At 37.2% G+C, this 24,617-nt stretch overlaps 4 protein-coding genes and 1 long non-coding RNA gene across 9 annotated transcripts; 3 read left to right on the top strand and 2 right to left on the bottom strand.

Annotated features, from left to right (window-relative positions):
• Nucleotides 1-1,544: 1,544 nt before the first annotated feature.
• LOC147513962 (uncharacterized) lies at nt 1,545-7,528 on the top strand. 2 transcript variants are annotated; one of them, XR_015215786.1, is made up of 5 exons: nt 1,545-2,165; nt 2,415-2,514; nt 3,384-3,536; nt 4,159-4,270; nt 4,650-7,528. It is a non-coding gene; the product is annotated as an uncharacterized LOC147513962 (long non-coding RNA). The 2 variants fall into 2 exon arrangements; XR_015215785.1 differs by lacking the exon at nt 4,650-7,528 and having other exon boundaries at nt 4,159-4,555.
• LOC147513961 (putative E3 ubiquitin-protein ligase RHA4A) lies at nt 5,422-7,653 on the bottom strand. The gene is made up of 3 exons (XM_086597315.1): nt 7,258-7,653; nt 7,078-7,163; nt 5,422-6,078 (listed from the first exon to the last, which is right to left on the bottom strand). Exons 1-3 carry the CDS (start codon nt 7,477-7,479, stop codon nt 5,763-5,765), a joined length of 624 nt encoding a protein of 207 aa, XP_086453441.1. The 5' UTR covers nt 7,480-7,653; the 3' UTR covers nt 5,422-5,762.
• A 4,533-nt stretch (nt 7,654-12,186) lies between these two features.
• Nucleotides 12,187-14,910, top strand: LOC147513960 (Translation elongation factor EF1B/ribosomal protein S6 family protein). Its single transcript, XM_086597314.1, has 2 exons — nt 12,187-12,645; nt 14,508-14,910. The coding sequence occupies exons 1-2, from the start codon at nt 12,256-12,258 to the stop codon at nt 14,745-14,747; spliced, it is 630 nt and encodes a 209-aa protein (XP_086453440.1). The 5' UTR covers nt 12,187-12,255; the 3' UTR covers nt 14,748-14,910.
• Nucleotides 14,911-16,162: 1,252 nt separating this feature from the next.
• ABIL2 (ABL interactor-like protein 2) lies at nt 16,163-20,295 on the top strand. 4 transcript variants are annotated; one of them, XM_086597311.1, is made up of 10 exons: nt 16,163-16,488; nt 16,731-16,869; nt 18,376-18,455; nt 18,545-18,713; nt 18,807-18,906; nt 19,012-19,104; nt 19,195-19,234; nt 19,327-19,388; nt 19,538-19,710; nt 19,955-20,295. In XM_086597311.1, the coding sequence occupies exons 2-10, from the start codon at nt 16,774-16,776 to the stop codon at nt 20,123-20,125; spliced, it is 984 nt and encodes a 327-aa protein (XP_086453437.1). In that variant the 5' UTR covers nt 16,163-16,488; nt 16,731-16,773; the 3' UTR covers nt 20,126-20,295. The 4 variants fall into 4 exon arrangements, with proteins under 4 accessions (XP_086453437.1, XP_086453439.1, XP_086453435.1 ...); XM_086597313.1 differs by having other exon boundaries at nt 18,376-18,458; nt 18,545-18,695; XM_086597309.1 differs by having other exon boundaries at nt 18,376-18,458.
• A 410-nt stretch (nt 20,296-20,705) lies between these two features.
• On the bottom strand, nt 20,706-24,530 carry LOC147513958 (Plant regulator RWP-RK family protein). The gene is made up of 5 exons (XM_086597308.1): nt 24,216-24,530; nt 23,548-24,086; nt 23,358-23,405; nt 22,348-23,281; nt 20,706-22,260 (listed from the first exon to the last, which is right to left on the bottom strand). The coding sequence occupies exons 1-5, from the start codon at nt 24,442-24,444 to the stop codon at nt 21,122-21,124; spliced, it is 2,889 nt and encodes a 962-aa protein (XP_086453434.1). The 5' UTR covers nt 24,445-24,530; the 3' UTR covers nt 20,706-21,121.
• Nucleotides 24,531-24,617: the final 87 nt, after the last annotated feature.

Raw genomic sequence — 24,617 nt, 5'->3', positions numbered from 1 at the left:
CTCTTGCATTCTTTGTTGTATCTGACGCTCATCACTTGCACCGTTGTACCAGCCAAATTGTGTGAAGCATGTGTTACATAACCCTGCACACCATCTTCCCAAAGCTCGTCTGGGTGGTTCTGTGGTTGAGATTCCACACACAACTGACCACCCCAAAGAATAAAAAACAGACGTTAACATGAAGAAAAGTGGTGACATCATCATCAGGCCATGCACAATTATGGAAAATTCGACAAAAAAAAAAAATAAAATAAGAATGAGGACATGGGGTTGAGTGTGCACATGCTATCGAGATGACTCAGTGCCGCGAATGGTTGGTTCATCTAATGTAGAATCTAGATACATCTAATTTGTTAGTATGATTAATGCTGGTTGCTAATAAGGTCGAATAACATTGCGTTGGAAACAGTTGAGTGGCATTACATGTTTAGTAGAACATTAAAATTCAGTTGTTGTATTTTGTTCAACCGTTAATCCAGTTTTACCTTAATATCGTTTTGATACATGCAAAGTTGGAAACTTAGTGACCATGGAAACAATTAATGTTTAGAGCCCTTAATTTTATTTACATTAATGGTAGTCCATTGTAATGACTTTGATTCGGGGACCCGCTTGATCTATTGTTGTAGGTTCTATCTTCTTAAGTTCTATTGTTATAATTTGTGATATTTGCTAATCCTATTCTTTTTGTCTGAGTGCTTTTTCATGGACCTATTTTATTTCATGTGATTAGTATGTCTTTTTGTATACTTGTAAGCTTTTCTAGATTTTGGGCTGGTTTAGATGCTCGATGTCTAGGTTGCTTTGTAATCCCAACCAGTATAAGATATGTCCAAGAAAAATTTAAACATCAAATCTCGTAAAGCTTTGGACAACCAGATTTTGTAACATCTTTTTACTTCCAGGATTCAAATCTCAAGGTTATTTATTTTTCTTTTTTCTTTTTTTTCTTAAACACTTTTTACTGCAATACATGTGCTTTTGGGAACGTTTGTAAGGACTTGTGGAACACTGGAACACATGGTGGGGGATGATTAAGAACGCGGCCTAAATAATGGACAAGTGCCCAAGTGTGAATAAGAACCTGAAAGGGGATGGGAATGAAAGAATGGTACTTGTGAGTTGTGATTCGTCAACATGTAATGTTGGCCACTTCCTTTGGATTGTTACTTCTTGTTTAGATCCAGTTTGTTTGGGCTTGATAAGGATTTGAAGGAATGGTCTCTATATGAAGAGGATAGGGACCAAAAGAGGATAAAGACCGGAATGAGGAAGAGGGTATCAATGAATTGTGGTTATGATTCCTTCAGCTGTTGAGGCCACTTTTGCAGCCTCACTTCCTCAGGTCCTGTTCTACTGGCTTGTGGCCTGTCACCTATTCACCTAGAGAAGTACAGTTACTCCTCCTCTGGCTTAGTTTGAAGACTTTGAACCCCCTAATACTGTGATCTACCATTACCCCCTGATGTCTTATAACCACTTATAGCCTTGCAGCTATTTGGTTTGTTCATTTCTATTTTTTTGTTCATATGGTCAACGTTTTTTTCTCTCCAGTTTTTACAAGTTTTCATTTGCAAAGCTCCATTTTTTTTTTAATATATATTTATAAATGTTTATATTTGCATGCTTATCTTTCTTTTTGTAATGCAAACCTCTTAATTTTGATACTTATTTATTTTCTTAAAAGCCCTTTTCGGATAGGGCGGATAAGGACTTGTGAGTCTGTCTGATGTTGGACTTATGACATTTGCCTGTCCGACACCTACAAAGTATGTTTGGTAAATCGTCATGAAGAGTTCTTTGAAGAGAACTCGAATTTTAAAAAGTTTATCTTCTAATTACTTTTTTTTTCAGAAATAATGTTAGTACGAATGAAGGTCATCAAAATGATTTGAAGCCTTGTTGCCCACTGAAGTTGATATTACATTCTGTTTTGTAAAAATTGTATTATAAAAGCCTCGTTATAGTGGGAAAGTGCATATTTGTCTCTATTGTATCTGGGGAGGATTTTAAAATGGACATAGATTACCAACTATTACAACTTCACTTTGGGTGACCATCAGAGATGGCCCGACATTGAGCTAGAAAAATATTTGGCTCGGCATTACACATCATCTGCTCAACTGATACAAACCTTAAAGAGGCTGCTTGTGCATTCTTAAAGAGTTAGTATTTTTTGCTGGGCTATATTTGATTGCCTTTAAATGTTATTTGTTAGTACTTAGCAATGTGTAAATCGCAAGTTTGCAACATATACTTAATTCAACTTGTCTGGAATCTCTTGCCAGATGAAATCTATGGTTTGAATGTTTTCTTCATCTTTTGCCCTGTCAGTTATCATTAGAGTTTATTCTAGCTAGGTAAATTTTGTAATCATTACTTACTTGCAAATGTTTGTACTTTTGATGAGCAAGGTTATTATCGTGGTTGGACAGTAGTTCTTCATTTTCAAGTGTTGCAATTAAACACTCCAGTGCAGACTGATGGGCTATCTTACACGGAACTATAAAACAGGTGTTGTACTGCGTCAGATAATTCATTTTAAATGTAAATGGTGTGTGCTGTGTAGGGACTGTATCACTCTGTAGTATCATAGCTAACAGTTGCTTAAAGTATGAACGTGTCCTAGGGTAAATGGAAAATTAGGATATTGATATTGGCATTAAAACTTAGATTATATGCATTGGACTATCCTTGTAAACTTGTTCCAATTTTACCTTTACATCGGTCATCTCTAGACTTCATTGTTGGGTTATCCGGATACTAACTACATCTGCTTTTATATGGACTCTGATATGCCTGGCAGGCAATGTTAGTTGTGTCAGAAACTGTTATTATCCGGCTTTTAAATTATTAGCCTTGTTTGCTTATCAGTAAAATATTGCATATTGAAATGTTGTTTTCTAACTTTTAGAGAATTGTTCACTTTGTAACTAAAACATTTTGGTGGGTTTTATTTACTTGCAACTTCAGTAACCTAGTCTTAACTGATCTTTTTGTAGATGTGCACATTCAGCGGGTCTTAATTGATTTTGATCTCGCCATATAGTTATACATATATCTTAAAGTGGCAAATTGCCAAATTGGAGTGTGTGGTATGTGGCAATTCAATGAGAAAGGTGTCAAGGGCAAAACCTTAGTTTATCCTTATTTATATGTCACTAACTATAATTTCAGAAGTAATGTTACTGTACTTTCCATCGCACTTACCTCTGCTTCCAATGCCTGTCAGTACCTGAGATTTGTGATGGAATTAGCATAATGTCTTCTGTAAGGATTTTATTTATGTCACTGACTATAATTTCAGAAGTCATGTTACGGTATATTCAGGTCTTGGTAAAAATATGACGTTGTGATCGTTTCCATTGCATTTTGATTTCCAGGATATACCTGTATACTCGGGAAAGTTCTCTAAACAAGTTGAAATCTTTAAAAGCTCAAGATTGGGTTTTCCAAGTTTCGTTTTTCATAAGGTTGAAGTGAACGATTCGCAGTTGATGGTTGCAGGATATCTGCATGCTACGGGAAGTGCTAAGGTATAGAACTTAAACAATAGCACTCTATCCTTTTTTTAAGCTTAAGCCATTAGAACCCTCTAGTCGGGTAGGTCCACCAATATACAGTCGTATTTTGTGTCACATCCCATATTGAAATGTAAATGTGAAACGCAAATGGTGAAGCATGAATCTAAGCTTGCAATAACTCATTGCATTTTTATCTGTTGACATATATCTTCTAATATATTAATAGAATTGACCTTTCACATAAGTTCGAATAAGTTCTAATTTATGGAGAAATTAGCAATTTAATATGATATCGGAGCTACTGGTTTCTGAGAGGTCTGAACCTACCTAGGTGAAGATGTCCAGTTCCTCTGCATAGGTATATAGTGTGCAACAAAGGCATCTAAAGATACAAAAATCAAATAAATTCATCCATCCTTAAATATGAGGTAATAGATCACTATGAGGACAGTGTCAGAAGTCACATAATTATAACAAGGGTTTCTGACATCTTTGGATTTCTGAAAATAAAAGGGATGAGTCGATCTCTTTTCCCGTACTCAGATCCAGAATTTCTTGTAGGCTATTATTTTGTATGACTTTAATCTCATGCTTGTGTTGTCTTTTATAACTTAAATGATTCTTGTGATATCAGAATGAGATCTAGAATCGGTAAAAAGGTTGGCATAATTATGCTACAAAGGCTTGGTTTGAGTAGATGAAAACGTTTTTTTCATCAGCAAGGGTTCAGGGTGCTCCTCTCGCAGGTGATTACTGGTGATGCACTGATGCCTTACAAAAGGGTTAATGAAATTGGTCTGCCACTAGGAATATTTCATTTGAAGAGAAGGTAACTAAATCAACAAGGTGGTTTACCAACAAGAGTTGGTAGACGAAAAGTTATTTTTAACATGCAGTGACTGCGCTTCCATGTATTCCATACGTGAAGCTTAGAAGGGCAATGCATTGTTAAGGGTTGGGAAAGTTGTACATGCATTGACGAATTATGGCATTAATAGGCCACCAATTACGCACAAACATTCACTTTACAGTATTTGATCACCACACCTTCAAGATCAGTCAACTTATTTGTGGACTCATTGGTGCTGATTTGACGGTGACTGTATTCTTATATTTTACCCTCAGTCTCTAGCTGCATGAGCAAGAGGCATTGGACAAGGTTGGAGCTATTTGCTGTAGAACAACAACTGCTCAGCTCTCATACTGGAAGTCTGAACTTGCAGTTAGCAAATGAAGATTATATTCAAGAAAAGTTTCTCTGATAAGGCAACTTCCCAAGTAGGTAGCCATGTTATTCGTGGAGCACTTCGTGCTGATTTGGACTGACTACCCTCAGTGTCTTGCTTCAAGAGCAGGAGGTGTTGTTGCTATTCGCTTTAGAACAACAATTGCTCAGCTCTCATACTAGTAGCCGAACTTGCAGTTAGCAAATGATGCCTTGCTGTCACTGAAGGTTTTATTATATTAAATAATTTTTCTTTGAGAAGGTAAACTGCCCAGAAGCTAGTGATGTTTGTTTCATGTCTTTCAACCAGTTTACCACAACATGCATTATTGAAGCCTAATTATGTCGGGTCTCGAAGGATGGGCTTTGTGGTACTTCAGTAGTTCAGTCTGTATTACCAAATCAGTTTTTTTTTTGCCCCCTAATGCTAAGAAATGGCCACCATGCTTTAATAGTTAAATGTAAACACTGGCTAGTCAAATTGGCATGGTTCAGGTAGGGCATAGCTTCTTTCTTTCCCATTTCCACTTTTGACGTTGATACATCGTCCAACATTTTCTTACATGCTGGTGACAGTTACTGGAAAGTGGGGTTCTTATACATCAGTGGGTGTCGATATTTTGGGCCTCAACACAATTAAGATCTCTAAACAGTGGAAATGTGAGCCAGATCTTTCAAGAGAAAAGAGAACCAAATCACTACGCGTATCTAAATCTTCTACTTACTAGCACTTCCAAGATTTATGCATTTACATGTGTAAGACTATGTTCTTCCTGTCTTAGAAGTTCAAACAGAGGCATGTCATAAGCTCATGACTTGTGCATATGAACCTAGACAGCATCTGAATTCTGAAATACAAAATTTGCTGCACAGTAGCAGGATCACTATAACTGACTCCATTAATTTCGCCACCATAGAATTCAACAGTTACTCCTTGTTCGACACTAGTACTTTAAAGCGGATTCATCAAGATTGGTAGCCTCTCTTAAACAGGTTCTTCCACTGGTTGATTCCTACACTTGGCTCATAATTTCCTCACTCGGGTGATCCAAACTTGTTCTGTTTATAGCGCCGTTTATCTGTTGTGCAGGTGAGGCCAGTGGTCGTTGTTGCTCCGAGGCTGCATCAATTAGGTGGAGTACATCAATTCGAACAGGTGGTGGTTCGGCATTTAGTTTCTTCGTTGAGAAAATGTAACATCTGCAAAGTGGACATGTAAAGTTGGCCTTGAGCCAATGGTGAATGCAATCTATATGGAACAAGTGCTTGCAAGATGGGATCTGGTGCAATTGTTCCTTGAGCTCGAAATCTCCTAGACACACGCAACATCTGCCATGACCATGGTCAAAGATTCCCTTAATTACAGTGAAAAATATATAATCACTTAACTTAGTTTATGGTCGTGAATGAGATCAATACACTATACATTGGCCTAACAAAACAAACTCCAGCTATGAGACTTGCATAGAACTAGGGCCTCGTTAAACTCCAGCCATATAGAACCAGACTCTTCACGTAACGTTCTTTCGGTAAAAAAAACAAGAAAAACAGACGAATCCGAAATGTAGACCAAGTGTTGCCTCATTTTTAGATGGCATATGGTCTATGACCGGAATTACGGAATCCATTTTCCTGTAAAAGGAAATTCTAGTTTGCATTCACTTTTTCTTTTGAGATGCTGACTCATTTAGACCATCGAATTGAGTTTTGGTGCACTTTTTTAAGATGCCCTCTTTTCTCCTTTTTGTGACCTCTGCTTCTGCTTCTAACGTTAATTCTTTTGGTAAAACTAGTGGATGTCAATACTCAATAGAGATTCTACATGGCTGTGACTACTTAAATCGTGAGTGATAGTTGGTAACTAAATAACACTGAGATTGTTTAGCCAAATAAATAAAGTTCTGAAAGCTCATCCCTCCATTTGAACCATTCATGGTAAACTAAGAAGATATAATGGTCCATTTCACATATATTAACATTCGTCGTTAGAGTTTGTTTTACTATAACTTACTAAACTCACTATGTACCAGTATTCTGCATTAAAAATTGCACAAATTATCATAAAATATACAAGCTAAATGTTCTCTCAGAATAACATGGCTTATTTCCTACTGATGTGGTTAAAAGGTCACTTTGAGTAATTATCTCAAAATATAGTTCAAGAACTTTAAGACATGGATGGTGATAACGTACGTACGATAGTATAAATGCATAATATATAAACACCAACATTGAAGATTAAGAACAGTGAAAGTGTAAAACTGTTAATAATGTCATTCTGTTTTACTAAAAGAAGGTGGTGAATTCAGGGAACTGTGTATCACTCACTGTGAATCCTTATCTCGTAAGTCCTCATCAAATATGACTATTGGGAGCTTTTCTTTTACTTCCTCCTTCAATCCCTCCCCCAAAGGCTATAAACACATAAAAGAAAAATTATAAAATTCAAGAGAATATATAGAGCCATACTGCAGATACAGTCCCATAGCTGACAGGGAGAAAGGTTACCAAAGGACCAAGCGGTGTAGATTGATTCAATCTCCTTGCAAGTGTTGCAGGTGAGGAGGTGATGTTAGAGTCTCTCCTTCTCTTAAGGTAAAAGAGGTAAAACAAGAGGAGCAGAATTATAGAGAAAAGAATTGGAACTGAAAATATGAAGGCTTGGTAGAGTTTGAGTTGAAGTGCTTGGGGATAGAGGTGAGAATCATTTGGCGTTTGAGGAGCACCCATCTGTCTTCAAAGTTCAGAAAACCAAAAGATAGTAAAACTAAGCTTCTCTAATGATTTTGGAGTCATGCTGGTCTAATTTATGGACAAAGGTGTATGTAGGTGTATGTAAGTGTGTTATTCTTGGAGAGAGTGGGAGATAGGGGAGAAAAGAATTTAAGGTTTTAGTTAAAATTCCCACTAAAAATATAAAAAATGCTATGGGTCCTTCAATAATACAAAATTTTCGCTTTTGTTGTGCCATTAGTACTACAACTATGCAAGACCCTTCTATATTCTAATTTCTAACTTCCAACCTTCTTATACTATAGCAATTATGAGATTATAAAATATATAATAAAGTTTACTCCAGAACAAGTGTATGTTTTCTAGTGAGGAATATATGATGATGTTACTTCTCATAATAGGAAAGCCCTTGCCCCTTACTCCCACTAAAATTTGGCCCCCACACCCAATAACACTAATGCCTATTCAATTAGTACATTGTAAACTACGTTAAACTTATTAATTAATCCATTGTTATCTGAAGTTTCACTGTGTATTTGAGAGTTTGAGAATCTATACTAGTAAGAGGGAATATACCATCTGCTACGTACTATTGATTTCTACTACAAGGTTGTTAAAAAGAAATATCTACAAAATATGTACACGCATTTTACAAGTGAGTACAAATTAGAGCTTAATTATAGGATCCTTAGAAAAGCTCGCGTAAAAAAACGACTATGATAAAACTGAGATGATTGATTACGACTATGAGGAATATTGAAAGTTTGTCACTTTCTTATTATCAATAACTGAGATGATTGATTACGAAATGTTGAGATAAAAAAGATGCACTTTGAACTTTTCCCCTGATCCATGTGGCTAATAATAAATCCCCATAATCACATTTCACTGATTGCAGTGATTGCTACACAAAACTACATTACTGGCATGGTTGGTTTGATACACACAATTACCTTAACTACAGGTCCTATTATTGACACTCCTAAATTGTGTTAGGCAAATTCCTGTCCCAACTCGGTCCAATTTGGAGTATGTACTTATATTGGGCACTACACAAAGTCCCGTACATCTCCCACCCAATTCACCAAGAACCTAAAAACTAGTATTAACGTGTTTCAATTTTTGTGTCTTTCTTCTCTATTCAACTATATTTTGTGCAAAATTTGAAATATTTATAGAAATTTTTAGTAAAATTTGAAATTAAGATAGATATTGAGAACAATTTACATGAGACTTTGGTACGAAATTTGTTAACCTCAAACCCTAAACTAGTTGTTAATTCACAATTGCACAAAATAAAATGGAAAATAACAAATTTAGATTTAAAACTAAATATTATTTAAAATTTGTAAATATTTAATTATAATAATTCTTATTCAACTTGTTTATGTAAATTCTAATTTTGAGTTTTAAATCTGGGGAAAAGACTATAAGAGGTTTTCAACATGTTAACTTGATGTATTTACAAAATATTTTTTAAGTCAATGACAAACTTATAATAAATCTATTTTTTTTGTCTGTCCAACACAAAATAGAAGGAAGGTGCGGAAGCCTTTAACTAATTAATATTACACCTCTGTACAATGTAGTTAGCTTTGTTTAATTAGTTGTCATAGAGCTTTCGAACCTAGATGTAACTTTGTTGTAGGCACATGTGGCCGACTGAGGTGTGCTTGTGCTTTTTGTGTCACAAATGTGAGTTTGTATCTCATCACAAAGGTAAATTACTGGGAAAAGATCTACGAAAGACTGGTAGAACAGCAAACGCATAAAGTGGGATGGATTTGGCACTTGTATATTAGTACTTTGGCTTAGTGTTTATCATTCTTTATATATGACATATCAAACTCAAACCACCTTTTGACATTTCTTTATATTTTCACTGTTGTTAATCTAGGTCCTACATCTTGATGCATTTTAGCATGCTTTGGTACTATATTATGTATATATCTTTAAATTTCATGTCTTGGAGTGAATATATATCTCAGTACTACTGAGTTAGCATTGGAACCTGAAGGTGTCATTCTGTCTTTTGGCTTGTCTTAGTGGATGAGAAAAGATAAAATCTCACACTTGACCACTAACTTAGATTCTCAAGATTTGGAGAGTATCTGTCAACCCTTGCGCATTTGTTTAGATTTCTCAAGTGCTGTTCTTTTTGTTGCTAATCATGGGAAGACAGATAAATGATAAATATTATTGTAGAATAGGCCAGGTAAGGGCATCTTTAATGGAGGGTGTAAAATTACATCTCCACATAGACGCCACTTAGGTGTCATTAGGATTTTACAATTTCAATTTGTAAATTATTGTAGAGTCCATAAATATTCACTATTTATTGTTTCCAATGGAAAAGTGTAAAAAAGTTCAATTTTAAACTCGATGACACTTCAAGTGATGTTCTCTCTTTAAATTAAAGTGGGACATCACTTCAAGTGTCTTCCGAATTTAAAATTTTCAAATTGAGACTTTAGAAATAGATAGGGACGACACTCCAAGTGATATCCGAATTTTTTTTTACTCAGAAGTCTATTTGAGTGTCGCATGGATTTTTTATTAGGTGATAATGAGAGGAGAAATTCTCCACCCTCTCTATCAACTAATACTCTATTATCTACTGTATAACACTCTTATTGGAAAGAGTTTTTGATATTTGAAGTGTAAAATTTCCACTCTATACGGTTTACACCCCATTGGAGATGCCCTAAGGAACTTCAACCACCCCAAAGATGACATTTGAGATTACCAGCAGTTACTTTCTTTATAACACGAAATAAAGTAATTCAAATTATCCTATCTCAATGGATTAACTTGAGTAAATGAATTTCATAGTATAAACTTTATGATTAGTGCCTACTGAGTACTGATATTTATAATTGTGCTTAATTGCTGTCCTCTAGCTCGTAGGATGATTTTCATTTTAATTAGATATTTATAGTTCTTCCTTCTTCGAACCTTATCTACTAATTAGAAAGCTCTTCTTATAGGATTCTTATGAATCTCATTAGAAATGTGCAGGAATTCCAAGCAGCAATGTTCGAAACCATAGGGCCTTGCAATACATCGGTTTGACCGGAGGCTCGGGCCACCCACTAGCTAAAAATAAAGAATTAGCTTTGGTACAATGGTACAAAAGCAAAAGATGCCAAGTACGTGCATTTGAGAATGGATTCTAAACAGAAAACTGAAACATGCATGGTAACAAAATTTGCCATGTGGTTTCATGGTTGCGATTCTATGTGATCAGTGTTTTTAACTTTTATTTTCATTTTTAATGTTTTTTCGAAAAAACATCTTTATTCTATTTGTGATCAATTGCTGAAATATTCTTCAATTGTTTCTCCTCTCAGCTTCTTTTGTTGCACCTTTGCACTATTTTGGTGCTTCTTTTTTGCTTATAGTTCAACGTGCACAGAAAGAGCAATTACTTCTGCCCGGGCTAACTCATTTAGTGCAGACTAGCTAGCTAATCGTATGATTTTATCATGAAATTATGCAATCATAGTTATTTGACTAGAGACTACGAGAGTTGAGAGAGATGGCCGGGAATGGATAATGCACTCTTTTTCAGAATACAAAAGTTTATTGCACCAAATTAAGATTCCAAAACACATGTGACTCCATATAATGCTTCAACTGCTGAAGTTGTCTCGAGTGAACTCTAAAAGACATTATCATGCACGTCTATATCCAAGGACAATGATTTTACCATACAAGGCGTATGAAACATCATTGTAAAATGTTATCATTTTCATCATTAATTATATTATTTTCATCATTAATTATATTGTCATATTTTACCTTTCAGTCTTGACACAAATTAAAATACTTAGATAGAAAGCTAGGGAGAGATGGATTTGTGGGTGGGGAGAGAAAGAGAATAAGGTTTGATTGAGCGGGAGAAAGAGAGGGAGAGAGAGATAGGTAAGGACAGACAGACAAAAATCAACCAACTTTGTTTTTGCCCGCGATAATTTTTCGTCTGGATCATTCGCTCCACTCGGCGATTATACAAATATGGGTAAAATAGTTTGGTTATTGCTTTTGTAGATTGCATGAAGTGTCTATACATGACTTACACAAGATATAGGCTAGGCAGTTCCGTATGTGATGTTCATTTTGCAATAGGTTAGGCAAAACAATTCATAGATGCAGCTGAAATTTTCAGAACCTCTGGATAGTCTAATCCAAGGCCCAAAATATCGATATCGATGAATATATCGGTGTACCTAAAAACCGATATATATCGGATATATCAAATTTTTTTCGTGACTAGTCAAAACTATTTAAAATATCAGAAATATCGGATATATCAGAAATATCATAAATATATCGGAAATATATTGGAAATGTCGGATTTATATTAAAAAATGGTCAAAAATCAAACGATATATATCATAAATATCGGATATATCAATTATCTCAGCGATATAAAATTTCATATCAGAAATTCCGATATATATTGGGAAAAAAATGGTTCAATATTCGGTAGATATATATGTCGGAAATATCGATATTGGTGTACCAATTTACCAATATATATCGGCGATATTTTGGGCCTTGGTCTAATCTACTTATCTACGGGTAGAAAGCGATCCAAATTCGAGTTGGGCCTCAAAAGGATAAGTATGGGCTGTAATTAGCCCAGCCCAAACAAAATCCAATAGTTAGCAGGCCGGGCTTTGTTAGATATGGCCCAACTTTATCACTGAACTCCTTATCCATGGCGAAATTTTCCTAGTCCTCAAAACTGAACGAGAAGGAAGGAGATAAATGGCGTCTGCTTCATTAGCATCAACTCTAACTTCCTCTTCTCTCTCTCCCAACAACAAGCTCGCCTCATTTTCTTCTTCCACTAGTTCCTTCAACGGAAGTTTCAAAGCTTTTCCCACTAGAAAAATTGACAGTCATAGAAAACCCGGTTACCAGAACAATGGGTTTTCAGTCAGAGCCTTAACACTAGATTTCTCTGGGTCATTCTTCGAAGGTGGAATGGGTGAAGAAGACCCAGTTTCACCACCTGGTGGTTCTAACGTGGCACTTGCTGAAGAAAAAGAGGAACCACAATGCCCTCCTGGGCTTCGTCAATATGAGACGATGGCTGTTTTGAGACCTGATATGTCTGAAGATGAACGACTCACTCTTACTCAGAAGTATGAAGAGGTAATTTTTTTAGTTACCATTCATAAATATTCCTCCTTTATCTAGTATTGCATTATTGGGTGTGTAAGTGGACTAAGTGCATTGTTGTAAGTCTTTAAATAAAGCATTTGCTGTAAGTAGGAGTGGAGTTATAATGGTCTCAAGCATAATTGGAGCATGAGTACTAAACATTCATGTGTGGATTAAAACACAGGAAACCCATTCATTGACACCGCCGTATCAGGAGTGGTAAGAGATACCGGACTAAAAACTATATCAAACTAAGCATTCATGGAGTAGAATCTATATCAAATTAAGCATTCATGGTACTATCAGGTCGTTTATTTGAACACCAGAAACCCAAACCGTAGCCGACCTATTGACCACCCTATTATCTGTCAACTGTCAAGAACAGCTTTCTCTAGACAGTGTACTGAAAAATATGCACGTATTGACCACCCTTATTTTAGTCTGAAATTTGATTATGGATTCTTGGGTGCCTCTGAAAAACCTTTGACGCCTTGTATGATTACATTACTGCCAAGAAAGCTAAAAGTGCAAAATGAGTCACTCACTCAACTCTATCTGGGAGGATGACATAGCATTACAGACTTACAATTTAGTTGATATGCGGATGGGGGAGAAGATTCCACAAGTTTGTTGAAGTAAGATGACCATTTTAAATAATGCTTAGCAAGTTAGCATTCAGCTAGTATCATACACATACTATTTTTTTTTCTTGGGTGCAAGTATTAACATCCCATTTCTAGGGGATCGAAACTTAATGACGAGGATCTGACACTAAATAACCCATGTTGTAGTTAAAGTGGAAAAATATAGTTAAAGAATCTTTGGGATCCTGTTTTTTTGTTCGTCAATGCTTGTGTGGTAGCTCACTGTTGTGCTACTTCTGATCAAGTCTTTGGTATTTCATAATAAAACCACCTTTCATCACGGAAGAATGTCTGGATTCCTGATCTGTGTGATCCATAAAAGTTGCTTACTGTTTCCTTTTGTAGTAAAAGTACTGGATTTTGTGATTTTGTCAAGTGTCAGCATCCATGGCTAAAAGAAAGTTTCTTCCATATTTGGGACAGTATAGGCGTGCTTTTCCTTTGTTTCTTTCTATGTTGTTTTAAAAAAATTCTACCCATGAGGAATATGTTTCATTCGTATATAACAATATTGTACATACAAACTTGTGGTGTAATGACATAATTCGAATGAGCATTACATATGAGGGGAACCCCTCCCTGCCACCTCATCCCAAGCTTACTTATTGGCTTGCAGATACAAGCTAAATTTTGTATTCCGAAGCTCCCCAGTATGTAATGTTGGATGCTTGCTTGGGATATATATATATATAGGCTGACAAGCCAGACAATGCAGGAGCTTTCTCCTCCGTTGTGAAGCAGGGTGCCGCCTTCAAAGTTGTGCTCACATTAGGATTGTATAATGACAACTTAACAAGAGTTTGTGCTCACGTTTTTTTTTGTGCTGCTCCCGTTCCAACTTTTGCTTCTTAGAAAAAAAATCACTTCTATCCTGGCTTCCCCTGAAGGTGAAGATCTTTTTTGGTTTCTTGAACAGTGGGACGTAACTTAACCCACTGTTTATGGTGCTGTTCCTGTTCCCAAATTTGCGAAACAGACAACATCAAAAACAGTGAGGCAAGCATAAAAAACAACATTCAGCAAAAACAGACAACATAAAAAACCGTGAGGCAAGCATAAAAATCTACATTCAGCAATCCGAGTCTTCAGAGTTTTGGTTTGAATTTGACATAGTAGTAGGTCTGATGGGATTGGTTCAGTCGGGATCATTTTATTGAATATGTTTGTATATGGTTCGTATGTGCTCTTGTTAAATGGTTTGACTTGCAGATAATTATTGCTGGGGGTGGCATGTACGTCGAGATATTTAACCGAGGAGTCATTCCACTTGCCTATGGCATCAAGAAAAAGAACAAGGCAGGTGAGAGCAATACATACCTGGATGGTATCTACCTCCTATTTACTTATTTCACCAACCCTGAGTCCATTGTACCTCTCGAGGCTCGACTCAAGACTGACGATAATGTTATTCGGTCCTCCAGTTTCAAGATAAGGAAGAGGAAGTACTAAGTTTCTGATGTAGATGTAGGAGGCTCCATCAGTATTCAGATCTTGATATTGATGTTTGTGTATTATCATATGTAATGTATCCTTTCCTTGAGGTTTTGGAGAACAATTCGTTGTCACCTAGTTAATTTTTGTGGTTAAATGGCTGTGAAAATATTTTGATGCACGGGGTTCAGGTTTGCTTGTATGTACAATGGGTATGTAGAATAGATGACTAACTACATGTGTTGTACAATTATCCGTATATTTTTGCGTTCAGTAGGTATACATTAGGGCTATGAGTCGACAGGGACACTGCAGGCTGGTACGTCTGTTTACAGATCCAGATGCAAGAGACCACTCTGAGAAACATGCCAACTTCAGGGGTTCTGTTACTTTAATCTTGATGTCCTGTGGATGCCATGTTGGATGCCATGTGGGATCTATATCTAAACCAGGTACCTGACATCTGTCATGTGTGGCTGTGACAGCAGCTGCGGTCGTCCTTAGTTGAAGACGAAGTGCACCTCACCTCTACAGATTCTGTGAGTGGACTGTGCTGGTCGTCCTTAGTTGAAGACAAAGTGCACCTCACCTCTACAGATTCTATGAGTGGACTGTGCTGGGATTACATGGGCGTGAACGTGAGGATTTGTGGATGAATCCTTTGCTCGTGGCACACATTGACCGAGGCACAACACAAGTTGGTCAGTTATTTTTTAACTTGCGGCATTTTGTAGTCTTGATTATGTAAAATTGCGGGAGTCAATTTGAAGTTGTGGAGCAGCTGTGAATCATAAGGTATGATAGAGCAATGGTCACGCGTCGTGAGAAAGGAATCTCTTCCTCTTTAACTGCAGCAATATAAAACGCGTGGGGCTATTGGGACACAATTATTTGGTGGTTCCCATTTAACTGATAGTCTTCGAAAAGCCATTTGACCCAACTTTACGATTTTAATCATATGAATTGCTGGAAATCTGAATTGCAGTTGAAATACTATACTCCATAGTCCCTCCCTCAACAAAGAAAGTTGGTGTTGGGTAATATCAAATGTGCTATGAACGAGAGTCAATCAGCGCGTTAACACTACATGATATTTTTTACAAGTCTAAAATTTGGTGATCTCTGAAGTGTAATATTAAATTTATCCAATGTACAGAGAGGAGGACAGCTAATGAAAATGGTTGTTCCATCACTCCATGGCTTTTTAGTCTGTGGTACACTAGTTACTCTGATGATAAGGAGTTTAGGGGGGAAAATGTGACACTGAAACTGGACCCATTAACAAGAAGAAAGGGAGTTCAGACTATAGACCGTTAGAAATTTTAAGCATGTTTGGTGGAGTGGATATAGATTTTGTGATGACCCATCCAATGAGATGACAATGTGTGGAGCTTTGTCTGAATCTTAAAGCCTTGAATTTAGACTTTTTAGTCACTTTACACAGTTACACTAGTGACACTGCATGCCTTCCTTACTAGACTTCAACTCAATTCTTTTATCCACGGTTCTCTCTATTTTTCAGTCATCTTCACAACTCAACCACCTCTCTCTTTCTCATGTCACAAACACACACTCAAAGAGTCTCAGTACTTAAATTACTTTCTACTTTCTTCAGTCTCATTATTATTCATCAATGAAAAGTTATCTGTCTGTTTCCTTTTTAGCTTTTTTGGTTTCACTTTTGAGTTGTTATTAGTCCTTGTAGAAGGTGACTTATTTGTTGTTGTTGTTCCTGAGGAAGAAGAACAAGGAAGACCAGGTTAAGCATCACACTACTTCATTCACATGTTCTAGCTCTGGCTGTATTTGTTACATAGTTTTTTTTTTCCATTCTATTCAGTATCAGTGACGTCTGAGAACAAACGGTTGGTTTTGTTCATTTCCAGTTGTCCTTGTGCTATTTTTCAATGTTTTTCACACTTTAGAGCAATTACATTGTATTGGAAACCAAAAGATGAGGTTTTACTGAATGAGAAATGGGTTTTTGATTCTTGTATGCAGAAGAAGGAAGCTCAACTTGACTTTATTCTTCTTTCTGGAGCTGATGTCTTCAACTTCTTCGCAGTCCATCTCTCATAAACCATCCAATTGTGACGAGTTCTTCATGCAGCAGAGCACGCTGTTTGCTGACAGTCTCAAGGTCTCTACACTCTCATTCAATTCTTTATTAAAGATAATTCTCAATCAAAACAAAGAACTATTTCATGTTTCGGTGCAAGAGTTGCGCAAATTTGATTGAGGCGTAGAGTTGCAACATAGCTAGGACTGTCAATAGATAGGTTTGGGTCTGGTTCTGACGAACTGAACCAATAATATTATATTTCATCCGAAACCGAATTAAATCGAAGACAAAATAAATTGCAAATCGATTATGAACCGATCCGAACCGAAAACTATAAAATCAATTAAATCTTAAATCAAATTGATTAATTTTAGTCACACAATTGATAAAACATATACAAAATTAATTATAAATATTATTAAAATGTCATCTTATCGGTTCATGTTCATATCGGTTTGATGAGGACAAACTTAAAACCAAACCAATATCGTTTCGGTTCGGAAAAGTACAAACCAAACTATCAAAACTCAAACCGTTTTTTATCGATTTAGTTTGGGTTGGTTATCGAGTTATCGAAACCCATTGAAAACCTAATCATAGCCGTGTTTCAAAAGTCCAGGGCCAATTCAATTGAGCCATTGTTGGGTTTTGTTTTGGGCTAATGCTATATAAAAGTGGATTTTCTAAAGTTTTGGGAAGCCATTGTTGGGTTTTTGTTTTGGTTTCTAATACTATATAATACTATAGTGGATTTTCTAGAGTTTTGGGAGGCCTTTTTGTTGGTTTATATTGGGCGCCTATGCAAGAGCTTAGGCAACATAGGCCAAACTTTCAGTATTATTAAGTGACCAATCTACTTCTTTTTAATTGATTTTATAGTTTGGTGTATTTTAATTTATAGTTTGGTGTATTTAATTTATAGTTTGGTGTATTATTAAGTGACCAATCCGATCCGAAAAATAATTTGTCCACATTACCATAATATATATATATATATATTTTTTTTTTTTCATTAAAAATAAGACACCAAACTTTCAGTATTATTAAGTGACCAATCTAACCAATCTTTTGAAATTTTCCAAGTGTTTCACTATCTGTACGTATTTATAATCTTTTTACTTATTGTCCTGTAAAAAGGAGTATATATACTCTTAACCAAATTAAATTATGAGTTATATCTCAACTTTATAAAAAAAATTGTTGTCTATACTCTGTAATTGGGTATCAGTGTTAGTGTACTTCGTTTTATTGATTTTTATTGTTTTACTTTTAATGATACAACTTGGATCTTTATATTTACATTATAGCTAGCAATTTTTCAGAATTAAGAAAATGTGTTGCGCTTGAGGCTTACGCCCTCGCCGTCAAGGGCCCAGCCAAAAACCTCGTCATAGTATAGTAGATCCTACTCATTCCCAATCGCACTTTAAGTACAATGCTTCAGATTTAAGAAAGATATGGTGGTTTCTGACAGCCAAATACTTCAAAATGCGAGCATGACTAGTGTTATACCATACATTTCATAGCACAGAATTCTAAAATGGGTGCTGAAATCTCATTATCTTATTGCATGATGGTTTTCAGGACTTGAAAAATTTGAGAACACAGTTGTACTCGGCCGCCGAGTATTTTGAACTATCCTATACACATGATGACCAGAAACAGTTGTGAGTCCTTCTGATTATGTAACACTCTCAAATAACATTTTCGTTTTTTTTGGGTTCTGATTTTATTTGCTCTCTGTTCCATTCAGAGTACTGGACACCTTGAAAGACTATGCTATTAAAGCTTTCATTAATACAGTGGACCATTTGGGTTCTGTGACATATAAGGTGAATGACATCTTGGATGAAAGTGTCCACAAAGTTTCCAGGATAGAACTACAAGTCTCTTGCATGGAACAGGTAGCTACCTCTTTACAAGTTAGTGCACTCCCCCGCTATGTTTTTACTGCTTTACATTGCAATACCAGTGATGCTTTTTGTTTTTGTTTTTGTTTTGCTTTGGTATTTTAGAGGATCCGGACATATAAAAAATTGATCGATGATCAGGGCCATTCTCAGCAGTCATTGGTCCTAATGTCTCCCAAGTACAGTAAGCGGTATCTGTTACCAGGCAAGTACGCCTTTCACTGATTATCTTTAATCTTCGTGGAGTTTATGAAATGTACAGTTGATTGCTGACAAATTTTTTGAGCAACTCACCGTTCTTTTTCCTCAGTTGGAGATACCCTGCGCCGATCCGGTGGTAAAGCATCAAGACATCAATGGTGCAGCTTAGATGATGAAGATGAATGGCATCAATTTAAGATCGGTAGGTTGTGATATTCATCTTTCTAACACTACTTATATATGATGAACTCTCAAGGCGTAATCTTGTTTTAATGAGATTTTTCTATTAAAGCTGTCCGCTCATCAATGAGAGACACTCCATCTGCAGTCAGGTAAGATTCTTGAGATTGAAATTTCTGGTGCACTTGCCTATTTCTAAATTTGATCGAGAAGTCATGATTCTGTCAACTGGTTCATCTCACAGAAAAGGCCGTTCTCCATCACCTTGTCCACGACCTTTCCAACGAACAGCGTTTTCCTTCACAGGTATTTCCAACAGATTTGTTTTGCCTTGGGTCACTCGTACTTCAGCATCTTGATATGGTTACAAACTTGATCATCTTATTCACCTTTGTTTAGTTTTAAAATCACTTTTCCATCTACTGGTTTACTGATGATGATTACTTTAAAACCAGAGAAACAATCAGAAAAGCGAGCAGCTTCACCTCTTCGTGCTATGTTCCCGCTTATACGAACTGGATCTCTCCCAAGTAGGCCACCAACTCCTGTCTCTAGTCGACCGACCACTCCTGTCTCCTGCAGACCAAAAACTCCTAGCTCTGTTCACACAACTGACACAAGGCAGCGGGTAAGTACAACAAGAATAGTGCATCCAAATGATACGAAAACTATAGGAAACGGGTTTGACTTGATCAGCCAAACAAAAAAAACAAACAAACAACAATTTGACCTGAAAGTGGTATACTAATTTTTTTTTGTCTGACCTGATACACCAAGTATTCATGCACAATCACTTTGAACTCTAGTTACCATGAATATATAGTTGTTTGCAGACAATGTTGGTAATAATTTGCCTCTTACTTATGATGCAGTACCCTTTGGAACCTCGAAAATCTGCTTCATTGCGTCTCCATGTGGAAAAGGACAGCTCAAAAGAGACTGAACAATATCCTACCAAAAGTAAACGTCTCCTCAAAGCCTTGCTCAGTAGGCGTAAGTCAAGGAAAGATGAATCCTTGTATACTTTCTTGGACGAATATTGAAGGAATAATCATACGCAAAAGTATAGATTGGCAGCAAAGAAGGCAGTTCAACCCAAGGAGATATGTTTTTGGTTTCCCATATGCATTGTTTGTTTTATACCACTTTGTAGTTGTACCTGTTTGAACTGTGATTGGGTTTTAATGAAAAGTCGGGATTTTAGGTAAAAAAACAGAGTATATAAGATAATCATGGAAATGCCAAAACAGGCATATGCCACGATATTGGTACCACATGAGAGTGTCTCATAGTCCAAGTCAAGGAAAGCTGTTTCGTTGTACAACTTTCTTGAATGAATAGTCAAGAAGAAATACGCATACGCAAAGTTGGAGATTGGCAGTGAAGAAGTCAGTTACACCAAAGCTGACGTGCTTTTGGTTTTCCCATTGTTTGTCTTGTACCACTTTGTAGTTGTACTTGTTTGAAGTGTGACTGGATTTTGATGAAAAATCAGGGTTTTTAGGTGAAATAAGATTGAAAGATAAGTATGCAAAGGTAGGCTGATCGTCACTCCAGGGCAAATGAAGCTCTTAAAGGAGGCAATTTAGGCCATGGGGTAAATCCCTTGCAGGGAAGGCAGGCTGCAAGAAGCAAATATGCAGTTTCACCTGCCCATTACTCTAGAAGTCACCAAAATATGAATACATTTTGAGCACAGTAAGGAAGATAGCTTTGCACCAATGCCTCCCATTACAACTATATTCGTGATAGACGAGAATACACTCTTGGACTAGAATACCAAAAATAGTTTCTTCTAAATTGCCATACAATCTAGTCTTTCTGTAAGCGTAATTCCCAACTACTTGATTTCAGGGTACTTTCAACCAGTGTCACAACCGTAGAATATCAAACCCTGAGATTCCTGATCATTACCAGCTGATGCTCACAAACTCGTATAATCAGCAAGTACAAATAGATCCAACAGCACTTTACATCAGAGGTTGCACCTCCGGTTCCCTCCATTAGGCCTACAACCCATGAAGGTATTACTTCTTACCTCACCATCTTGAACTCTCACTGGAGCTTCCCAAGTTTGCCATAATTTCATGCACCGAGAGTCTGATCACACGCTTCCCTGATACTTTTGAGATTTCCAAACACTCCTGCAAATCTGTCTCACAAGCCAGGGAAACCAAATCATGATCATCATCCAAGTACTTTAGGTCAAACGTACCCACCTCCAGCTTGAACCTCTTTGCTACTTCCTCCTTCAAATCTTGTAAACCAAAAGTTATAGGAAGCCGAAATCTTATGATATCATCCCTGTGATTCACCTTTACAGTGAGGGTCATCGTGTCTTGAGTAGCCATAATTGTGTTAGCAGTAGGAGCCATTTCTTGTTGAGGCACTTGATCAGGACAAGAATAGTTTTTCCAACTTGATTCCTGGTCCCACTCTTCTAGACAGCCCTCCGAAACAAAATTACTGAGGTTTCTCAAATCTTTGGAACTACCAGCATCCTCAATTAGCATTCCACCCAAAACTGGGTGCTGTTTTGTCTTGAAAGGTGTGTCAGGAATTGAGTAGGCAGAACATAAAGTTAGTTGCTCATTTGGTTGAGATTGCAAACCCAAAGACTTCTCAACTTGTGCTTGGATTGAAGAAACAAAGATGTCATCAGTGCAGGTGGTTTCATTTGTCGGACTATCTTGGCATGAACCATGAGATGTAGGGGTCTCTGTGCTCTCGCCACCTGAACCACTTGTTTTCGGGTTGCTTGAACCATTACCAAGCTCTGAAAGCAAACCCATGGGTCTGTGAAGTTGTTCCTCCTGATGAGCAAACACGTCTCCTCTTTCAACTATTTTGTTCCCTATCTTATCATGGTGGTTAAATTCTGGTGTCCCTAGGGTTGGTCCATACGTCTCCTTTCCTCTATGAAGTTCTGAAAGCTTAGGGCCTAATGAATGTTGTTCTCTGGGTCCATTTAAGCAGACAGGCCAAGAAATTGAACCTACAGAAATAGGACTTGGGCTTGTTGTGAGAGAAGTCAGATTGAATGCTCCTTCGGCGCCTTGTACAGATTGAATCACGTGATTCAGCTTTGAAAGAGAACGATTAACCTTGTTGATCTTGCGAGATGGCCAACGTGAAATCCCATGATGTCTACAGATGCGCTTCATGGTAGTAGGACAAACTATAAAAGAGAGGAACTCGATAAGAGAGTATAATTTAAGTTCGAACATAAATCCATACATTAGCAATCTAAGGTCTCAAAGCTTACCGCCGAGGCTCTTCGCAGCATCCTTCAGACTACCAGCAAAGTATTGCTGGAGAACCTCTAAACCGATGAACTTCTCCGTCTTGCCCTTCCTTTTGTCCAATGTTTTCTTTGTGTCTTTATTCTCAGAAATGGCAGCAGTGTGGCTTCTACTTGAGCAAACAGCAATATTTTCTTTGCCTGGATCACCAGCTTCCACCATCGAATGTTTTTCAAATGATGGCTGTAGTGAGGATCCCTGTTCCAATAATCCATTGGGATTGGGTGGGGATGTAACCCGGGGTGAAATTTGAATGCACTGAAATCTCGAGGTAAGGTTCTTGTCTATAGATGTTTCAATGATTTCTACAGGTATTTCCTCTTCCAGTTCGTCTCCTGAAGCAACCTTTAGACTCCGGTAATGTTGCTTCATTGTCACCAAGACAGAGTCCAGAAATATCAGCTGTTTGCTTAAGGCCGTGATGCCTGGTGGCAGGAAGAACTCTAGAATATAATCATCACATCCAGTGTAAGCGCTACGTAAACAGATAGCAAAGCAGCTACTTAACCCAAACATGCGTGCGTAGTGTACCAAGGGATACTGAGTTTTGCTGAACTGTGTGATATCGCTAGAGAAACATGAGCTTTTTGATGAAAATGCCCTCCCAGCAACCCCCTGCCCCTTCTGTAAGTGATGCTCTGAGCAGGCATCGCGAAAACCCCACATGTGAGCATCTACTACATAGAATGCTACATCAGTTGTTGACATGCAAACTTGCCCCATACAGCTTCCATCAAAGCTTGTGCAGCTCTTCTTCACACCACCACCATCGGCTAAAACCCTGCGATGCTTGCATGGAACCCAGGTTTGAGCTAAAGGTAATTTATGGGTCTCGCACACCAGGGTCAATATTTGAAAGATTTCCACAAGGGCATTTTGACGGCCACCATTGCTGATCTGGTTTATATGCATATACCTGTGAGTAGCAGTTGCAGAGAGGAAAATAAGTATTTAGAATACAATGGCATCTAACCTCAAAGCTTGGGTGATCCAACAATTCAGAACTCTTCAGATTTACAGCCTGCGAAAGAACTGAACTTGGGTCACTGAAAAGTAATGCGCAATGCCAGAGCAAGAAACAATCATCGGATAAAATAAATTCTGCATTCTCCAGATGAACACACTGAAACACTAGTAAAATAGATAGATAGAGTAAAACCAACCTCAAGAGCTTTACAGACTTTATCAACCTCAGGAGCGAAGTTTGTCTTCTGCGACATCATTATAAGCTCAACAACACCAAGACATGATTTTTTTGATGGTTCAAAGACTGGTAATGCCAATGACCCACGAACATTATAATGCAAGGCATGATTAAGTCGTGGATACTCCTTGCAACTGTAATATTGAACATCTGGTGTCCATTCTGGCAATCTCTGTCGGAAAACACGTCCCGGAAGCCCCAGGTTCCCATCATTCTCACCTTCTACAGAAAACATATACATCAGAGACACTGTTCTATACTGAAGTAGTCCATTACTTTGTGTATCAAGAACAAAGGGTTGCCCAGAAGTTGTAAGTACGTAATGATCTCCATTCTTTACAGGTGCCCAAACTTGAGCCAAAATTTGTTGTTCCATTGATTCCTTGAAATACTGAAGTGCCTGCAACATTTTCTCTTTGATCAGAGATGATCCTTCTTGTGTTTCAACTGGTACTAACGCAACAGAAGTCGGATTTGCATTAATAGATTCAGAATTGCCTGAATATAAAGAATACAAATTTACTGAGAAATCAAAAAACATGATGCATGCTTATATAGTTAAATCTTAGTCAAAAGTGAAAATAAACACGAAAAAAAAGGAATAGGATAAAATTGAGATGAACTAACACAGGGGGTGCTTGGAGGCATCATCATCATCTCCGTCTGAGAAAACCCATATAGGAGAACATGGATGTCCAGATGAAGATTGAAGAGGAGGTGAAGGTATTAAGGAAACAAGGGGTGACGGAGAAGAGCTGAACATGTTGTGATCAAAAGGCCACGATGAATCGAGGTCGATATCAAGATCCATGAATGAGTATTGCTCTAGAAATGATTGGTTTTCTTCTTCGAGCATTTTCGCCAAGGCTAAAAAACGACAGGGAGAAGTGACAAGTGACAATGGCGGACTTTAGTCAAATTCAATAATAATATTACAAGTTGCACAAAAAAAAAACATGGGTAATAAATGGATAATTTGATTCCGTGGTGCAAGTGTGCAACCAATTAGGGGTGGAACTCGGGCGGGTT

This window comes from Coptis chinensis, chromosome 3 (assembly GCF_015680905.1).
Source record: "Coptis chinensis isolate HL-2020 chromosome 3, ASM1568090v1, whole genome shotgun sequence".
Lineage (NCBI taxonomy): Eukaryota > Viridiplantae > Streptophyta > Magnoliopsida > Ranunculales > Ranunculaceae > Coptis > Coptis chinensis.
Note: the sequence above shows the minus strand (reverse complement) of the source record. Positions and strands in the feature narration are given on the sequence as shown.

Coding starts and splice junctions, on each gene's coding strand:
- LOC147513958 (XM_086597308.1), bottom strand. CDS start 24,444: ATGCTCGAAGAAGAAAACCAATCATTTCTAGAGCAATACTCATTCATG. Junction 24,087..24,215: donor TGCCTCCAAGCACCCCCTGT/GTTAGTTCATCT, acceptor CTTTATATTCAG/GCAATTCTGAATCTATTAAT. Junction 23,282..23,357: donor TGGATCACCCAAGCTTTGAG/GTTAGATGCCAT, acceptor CATATAAACCAG/ATCAGCAATGGTGGCCGTCA.
- LOC147513961 (XM_086597315.1), bottom strand. CDS start 7,479: ATGGGTGCTCCTCAAACGCCAAATGATTCTCACCTCTATCCCCAAGCA. Junction 7,164..7,257: donor CTACACCGCTTGGTCCTTTG/GTAACCTTTCTC, acceptor ATGTGTTTATAG/CCTTTGGGGGAGGGATTGAA. Junction 6,079..7,077: donor TTACGAGATAAGGATTCACA/GTGAGTGATACA, acceptor TGGTCATGGCAG/ATGTTGCGTGTGTCTAGGAG.
- ABIL2 (XM_086597309.1), top strand. CDS start 16,774: ATGTCTTCAACTTCTTCGCAGTCCATCTCTCATAAACCATCCAATTGT. Junction 19,105..19,194: donor ATGGCATCAATTTAAGATCG/GTAGGTTGTGAT, acceptor TTTCTATTAAAG/CTGTCCGCTCATCAATGAGA. Junction 19,389..19,537: donor AACAGCGTTTTCCTTCACAG/GTATTTCCAACA, acceptor CTTTAAAACCAG/AGAAACAATCAGAAAAGCGA.
- LOC147513960 (XM_086597314.1), top strand. CDS start 12,256: ATGGCGTCTGCTTCATTAGCATCAACTCTAACTTCCTCTTCTCTCTCT. Junction 12,646..14,507: donor TTACTCAGAAGTATGAAGAG/GTAATTTTTTTA, acceptor TTTGACTTGCAG/ATAATTATTGCTGGGGGTGG.